The 7,701-nt window shown below is 32.9% G+C and overlaps 1 protein-coding gene across 1 annotated transcript; it reads left to right on the forward strand.

The window, feature by feature from the left end:
- LOC107634682 (VQ motif-containing protein 4-like) lies at positions 3,023-4,144 on the forward strand. The gene has a single exon (XM_016338110.2). It carries the CDS (start codon positions 3,227-3,229, stop codon positions 3,953-3,955), a length of 729 nt encoding a protein of 242 aa, XP_016193596.1. The 5' UTR covers positions 3,023-3,226; the 3' UTR covers positions 3,956-4,144.

The raw sequence follows: 7,701 nt of genomic DNA on the forward strand, positions 1-7,701 counted from the left end.
GATTATAAAGAATTTTAACAAGTCTCTTCAATTTCGTTATCCATAAATGTGTTGCAAAATTGGGAGAAAGCTTTTTCTTTTTCCTTTTTGTCAAAATGGTTGGAGAATATTATATTAATTAAATTTATCTTGATTAATATTCTTGTTCATGATAGGGTATTAGTCATTTATTATTTAGTTATTTTCTTATTTGTTCATTACCTAGCTATACATAGATGATACTTTGTATCATATTTGTGTAGTATTTGATTATCAAATTTATTATAGTTGAATTATTATCATGAATTCTATTGTGGTATGAGAAACTTGTTAACATTCTTGAACTCTCTGATTTTTTTTTCATTGCTCAAATTCATTTATGATATTATTCTTTATATGTTTTCCAAGCTTTTCGTTGGCACCTCAAGTTTCTACAATTCCGTTTGAAATAAATAAAGACTATGAAATAAAACGCATACATTGAAATAAATAAAGGTTGTGAAAATGAGAAATAAAATTCACGCCAATTTTACAAACAAAGGATATAAATAAAATAAAAAAAAAATAAAAAAACAACAAAAATGAGAAAAATTATCTAATGTCGCTGGCACTATTTGTAAAAATGAAAAAATAAAACTTCATCTTCCGATTTTATATGCAATTTTATAAAATTATAACGTAATGATTATTTATGTAATTCTTGCATTGTTAGTTTTTATTAAAGTGGTAAATAAAGAACTTTTTGTCTAAAACAAAAAGCATCATTTTTATTATTCTCCAACAAATTTAAATGTAGAATTTATTACATTCTATTCCAATATAAGTCTTTTTCATTAAATGTAATAATGTTATTTTGTGTCATCACTACAAACATTATTTTCAAAAGGAATTTGTTTTAAGACATTGACTTCTAACTCGTAAATTACGACATAGTATGCGCTTAGATAATTGTTTGACTTATCCGTACGTTTATGAGTTTATTAGGCATTAATATTTATTATATAATTGTTTTTTGATTGTTCATCACCTATACATAGGTGGTATCTTATCTCATATTTGTAGAGCATATGATTATCAAGTTTATTATTCTTGAGTATCATAAATTCTAACACGAATAAATTTGAACATTTTTTTGATATATAAATATTTTCATGCAAGAAAAGTATTATTTTCCACTATATCTTCATCTCGGATATGAAGAGATATGTACATCCATATCAAAATCATCTATAGATGAAAATAAAAATTCTACAAAAGGGGAGTTAAGTCCCACTTTAGTCTTTGAGATTGGTAAGTTACACTGATTTAGTCCCTAACTTTTTAATTGTTACAATTTGGTTCTCCAGATTCAAAAAGTGCACCAATTTAGTCTATCGTATATTTTCCATCATTAGAGCTTAACGCCGTTAGTGACGTGGCTCAAGTCTTTCCACGTTGAACATATTAAAATAACGTCGTACGCATTTTAGCGCTAAAAAATGCAATAAACAGCATTGTTTGAGGGTTTGAACAATTATTATTGTTCAAAAGAGTGGGGTGTAACATTTTAATATTATTCAAACCATAAAACGAGTCGTTTAATGCCTTCTTTAGCGCCAAAACAAGTACGATGTCGTTTTAATATGTTCAACATGGTAAGGTTTGAGCCATGTTACTAACAGCAATGAATTCCAATAACAAAAAATACACAAGGAACTACATTGGTGCATTTTTTTTAATTTGGTGAACCAAATTGTAGCAATTAAAAAATTAGAGATTAAATCAATGCAACTTACTAATCTCAAGAACTAAAATAGGGCTTAACTCACAAAAAAGAGAAATACACCATAAAAAATTATTAAATTTACAACCTAGGATATAAAACTAAGACCAAAACGGTAAACAAATGAACCAAAGGAAGAGGAGAAAGAAAAGAAAAAAAGAAAATAAAAAAAAAGAAAGAAATAGCAAAAAAACAAAAAAAAAGAAAGAGAGGACAAAAAAAAAGTAAGATAAAAAAGATAGAAACAATAAAAGAAAGAAAGAGTAAGAGGGAAAAAGAGGAAACTAGGGAAGGCTGCCAGTGCCTTGTAAGTTGAGATGGCGGCAACAACCTTCTAAGATTTTTATTATCTTGATCGCAAAGAGAGTGCGAGAGAAAAGAAAATTAGTCTTGTTCACTTGCTATATTAAATTATTAATATTATAATAGAATGTTCCTCCTTATCATTACCATTTACATATTTATTACTTCTAAAATTCGCATTTTTATTTTTAATATTTGGTTAACAATGGTATTTTTTTTAAATTGTGATTTATTGTGGTATTTTTTTAAAATGTGAGATGATTTAATTTACGGAATACAAATCAGACCGTCTGATTTGTGTTTAAAAAAATAAAAAATATTTGGAGTACACAAATCGGATGGTCCAATTTGTGTACTCCAAATTGTTTTAATTTTTTAAACACAAATCCGTGGGTTGGATTTGTGTACCCCAAATTTTTTAAATTTTTTAACACAAATCGGACATGTACCTCCCATAGTTTTAAAAAATACCAAAAATTACCACGTTAAGGTATAACACTCATCCTAGTTTCATATCCAAATTTTTTATCCTCTAAAATTATCAATAATTAAAATATATAAAAAAAAATAAATATATTTTAAAAAAGCTAAAAAAATAAATTATGACTCTCAAATATTATTCATATTGAATTTGGATTATTTGAATTTTAAATTTTTATTTGAGAGGGTAAAATGTGATTTCTCTTATATTTTTTGTTATCTTACTTATGAAATAAATGGTGAAAAATTATATTTTATCTTTTAAAATAAAATTTAAAATTGAGAAGATCTAAATCTATTCATATATAATATAGGAGAGAGAAAGAGGGGAGAGAGAGTGATTTAATTTTGAAGTCAAAAGAAGAAAAGAAAAATCCAAAGAGATCATTAAATAGGAGAAGAAAAAATTGGAAGGAAGATCCATGAATTAAATTTGAAAATGAGGAGAAATTAAAATAAAATTTAATGAGTTCAACGCTGAGTAAGGGTGAGCTAGCAGCAGTGAGGCAGTGACGCTATAAAAGGCGCGTAGAGAAATTCTTGTGAACGGAATGAGTGAGAGCGAAAAAGAAAAAGAAAAAGAAAAACAAAATAGAGGAGAGGGCCCTACACCCCTTGCGATTACGAAAACATTTCTTACCAAACCAAAAACAAAACACACTCTTTTTTCTCTCTTTAGTTAGTTTGAGTTCAACTTAAGCTATGGATTCTCCAAGAAGGTACTACACCCACCACCACCATGGCAGCCCTAACAGCAGCACAAGCAGCAACAACAGCAATGCCCTCCTCCAACTGCCGCCAACACCACCCCCTCCGCCGCCGTTTCAGAGGAACCTCGGGAGATCCGAACCGGCAAGTTCTTTCCCGACAACATTCATTCAGGCTGACCGTAATTCCTTCAAGCACGTTGTTCAGATGCTCACCGGCCGCAAGGACGCCACCGCCGGCGGAAGCAAGAGCTGCCACCAGCACCATATCCCTCCGATGAAGACATTTCCCAACAAGAAGCAGCAGCAATCGGGTTTCAAGCTCTACGAAAGGAGGAACAATCTCAAGCTGAATCCTCTGCTGCCCCCGGCTGGTCGAGCTTCATCCAATAACAACATTAACGTTAATGTTATTAACGTTGTTTCTCCTCGAAATCATCATCACCATCATCACCACCACCATCATCATCATGAATTGCTGTCACCGAGCATCCTCGATTTCCCTGCTCTGGTTCTTAGCCCTGTCACTCCACTCATTCCGGACCCGTTTGGTCGTTCCTCCTCCCCCGCCGCCGCCACTCCTGTTTTGGATAGGGAGGCTGAAGAGAGGGCCATAAACGAGAAAGGGTTTTACCTCCATCCTTCTCCAGCAACCACTCCTAGGGAGGCTCAACCCCGCCTCCTCCCTCTCTTCCCAACTGCAGCTTCTCCTTCATCGCCTTAGATTCCCCCTCTCTTAAATTTCTTTTCGGGTTCCGTTTCTCCTTTAGATTTTGTTTAAGACTTTTATATCAATGGCATTGATGAGGATGAGGACTGAGGAGACAGGGTGAGAGATTAAAATTGTAATGGGGGAGTTATTTTACATTGTCGATCGATAATCAAATAAATTATTATTATTATTATTCTGCAATTAATTGTATTTGCAAAATAGTACTCTAGGTTTCCTTTTATTTTCTTTACTTTCTTTTGCTCTGTTTCCTGCTCTGTTCTGAGTGAATGAGTGAGTGAAAGAGAAAGTAGAGCCCAACTTTGACTCTTTTTATATCCTTCTTTAAATGGGGGTGCAGAAAAACAAATACAAAGGCAAGTTCTCGTTCAAAAATGTGAAACTGATTAATGATATAATATTCCCATAATTAACACACACATAATTATTATTTGAAGCCATGGTAATGAATTGGAAATTAATATTGTAAGAGACAATGTTTGAAGTAAACAACGATCATAAATTGGTTTCTCTTTCTCTAGCCTCTTGAATGTAGGTCGTGCAAGGTGGCTATGAAATTCAGAGGGACTTTAAATTTACACTGGTGTGCGTGATGAAATGCTTGCATGCATTAATGGGCGTGTTTGAATTTCTTCTTCTGCGATTCAACTCTGTGTCTGTGGTTGCTTCAATCTGAGGGCACGCATCAATAATTGGCAACAATAAATATAACAATAATGAACGTTATAACAAAGCGCAGGGTGGTTTTCGTTCACAGAGAACTAAGAGAATCAAATTGGCTTTCATTTGGATCATTAGAATCATCCGTTGTTTTTTAATATACAACGTAGTTTGTGTACATAATTCAGCATTGCAAGGATTCTTACAAATTAATAAAGTGACTTTTTATAGTAAGAATTTTTTAACGTAAAAATATCGGCTCAACAATTGATACCTATCATGTTACACTTTAACTAAAAAATTGTTTTTTTAAGAACGATTTAGTTGTAATATGGAAAAAAATCGATTAGTTTAATTTGATTTAAATAAATCACTCTTACAAAATAAATCAATTTTTTTAGCCTACCGCAACATAGTACATCTATGTGTGTCATTGAACTTGTATCTTTATCTGAAAAGAACTCTAATAACCTCTATATGAGTTTCTCTCCACTTTTAAAAATTAAAAAAATGATACATTATGTTAAATAAGTATTTTTTTTGAACAAGAGAGCTCAATACAATAAGTAGAGCAAGAAGAACAAGCAAATAAAAAAATTAAAAAAAATTGAAAAGAAACTCATCAACCATTTTTTGTGTTCCTCCTTTCTATAGTGTACTCCTGATTTTGTACTCCTAATTTTATATTCATGGAAATATCTTCAATCACTCTAATCTTACTAAAACTCTGTCAATCCAATTGCAAGATCGCTAAGCAGAAGTGCACCAGCATATCTTCTTTTATCCAATCTGACAGCATCCTTTCTCCCCCCACTTGCACAATCTTGTTGAAATCTCCCATAAAGACTGACATAACTCTGTAATATAACTCAATTTCTTCCGCACAGCAAATTTCTCTTCTCTTGTATGAACTCTATACACCACAAAAAGCATAATTGAAATTATTTTTAGCAAGACCTCTTCAACACACGACCAAAACTCTCCTTTATGACAACGACTCATTTTAAACATTATTTCATCCCAAATTAATAGTAAACCACTTTGAGACTCCGACTCAACATATTGTCATCCCGCAGCATTATTCTCCCGAATTCTTATTACATCAAACTTCGTCGTTACCTGCCACTTAATCTCAAATAAGTCCAACGTATTCAACTTAAATTTTTCTTGAGGTTTTTGACCATGCTCAATTTCTCATCACCTATTAACCCCCTAACATTCTAAGAACAAATTATTTTAATAAACTATTACACACATTTTTTTTTATTTTTGGGCCTACAGCGTCTTACTTTCTCTTTCTGTTTTGCCAGTCTTCTTTTCTGAGCAATTTCTTCATTCTGTGCTTGGAGAATAACCATAATATCATCTTCTTTATTGTATAAAATTGCACCTGATTCCAACACGAGGTCCCAAGTTTTTCTATTTTCAAGCATTGCTCCTCCAAAATATTATTTATGTTTCCCTTACTTCCTTCATTCTTGTCCGAACCACCATCATCAACCACCCTCTTCCCAACTACTTCTTCATCGTGTTACGATAGCTCCCCCTGTCTCTTGGTCAATGTTGTTCCCTTCATGCCGAAATCCATGCCACTATTATTCACAATGTCATCCCTATCACGCTTTCCTTCATTAACGTCTTATACACCATCATTATCAACATACACACCCAACCCACCAGTCCCTCCATTCAATGTTACCGCCGGGAGAGTAGCGGTTTGGTTCTCCGCCACCAACTCTTCGTCGATCTCACGACCCAACATAGGTGGCGTCAGGGTTGGTGGATTTTCCTTGCCACGTTGAACCTTCTTGGTCAGTCTTTAGTTTTCCTCCTTCAACACCGATTGGGTCTCCCTCGATTTTCTCCGCGCCGGTTTCCGGCGCAAATTTCACAGATGCAGCTTCCTGCACACTTGTCGTAGACCCTTCTCTAGCGTGCCCATCCTATCGTAAAAACTGTGTTCTATTTCCATCAAACCTGATTCAGAAAAAATGTTAAATAAGTATTTACAAAAAAAATATTAAATAAGTATTTAATTATCTATTAGAAAAAATCTTTACCTTTTTACTATTTCTTCTCTTCATCTTAACATGCATCTAATAATATTAGTAATCTATTTTTAAATTACCGTAAACTTCAACAAACTATACTAGTAAATTTACAAAAGAGTTAATTTTAAGGGTAAAATTCAGGTGCAGTCAACTTCACGTGAAGTTAATAGCTAAGAGTCGTTAGGTGAAAATTAGTCAAATCAGTCAAATTATCTAACGGCTCTCAGTTATCAACTTCACGTGAAGTCTACTTTTCCTGAGCTTCTACCTCATTTTAATTAATAATGTAAATACATTTCTTCTTTGACTACATTATCTTTTTGTTGATTATTTGCATAGTAGATATAAAAAAAATAATTATTTTTCTAACGCAATAATACGTAATTGAATACGTGTATAAAATTTATTCACTTAAATCCTTAAAAGGAAAATCATTTAAAAGTTTAGTAAATGACTGTTTGATATGGAAGAGTAGTAATGTTTGGATTATTCATACCGATAAGAATTCTATCGTTTCCTGATGGTGTGAGATATGAAATGATGATTACTAGTACCCATAAATATATCTAGTGATGAAGGGGCGTTGAAATTTTTATTTTATTTTGTTTTATCGTCTGTGGTAGGGAGTAGGGACCCCATTTCATTTGAGTCAGGGTGTAGTAGGAAAAAGGTTGAGCAGCCGTAAAAAGCAATGATGCAAAGATAGATAGTTCCTTTTTTTTTTCGCCCTCGGATTCAGTATTTTTTTACTCAAAGGCCAAGAGGATCAGAGGAATCGAGTGGGACTACAAATTGTGATCATGAAAGGAAAGAAAAAGATGGAAATGGGAAAGCCAGAAAACATGGCATTGACGTGACAACTTTGTGTTTGTTGTTTGTTTGTTCGTTTGTTTGGTTCTGAGGGTTACATGATTTTTGTGGACTTTGCAACTCTTGGTTGGTGCTACATTTATTGGGAATTTGAAACTTAACATGTGCACTGCTCTGAAGCCCTTGGTCGCATTATGTCATTATCTACGTACCCACCCC

This window comes from Arachis ipaensis, chromosome B03 (assembly GCF_000816755.2).
Source record: "Arachis ipaensis cultivar K30076 chromosome B03, Araip1.1, whole genome shotgun sequence".
Classification (NCBI taxonomy): domain Eukaryota; kingdom Viridiplantae; phylum Streptophyta; class Magnoliopsida; order Fabales; family Fabaceae; genus Arachis; species Arachis ipaensis.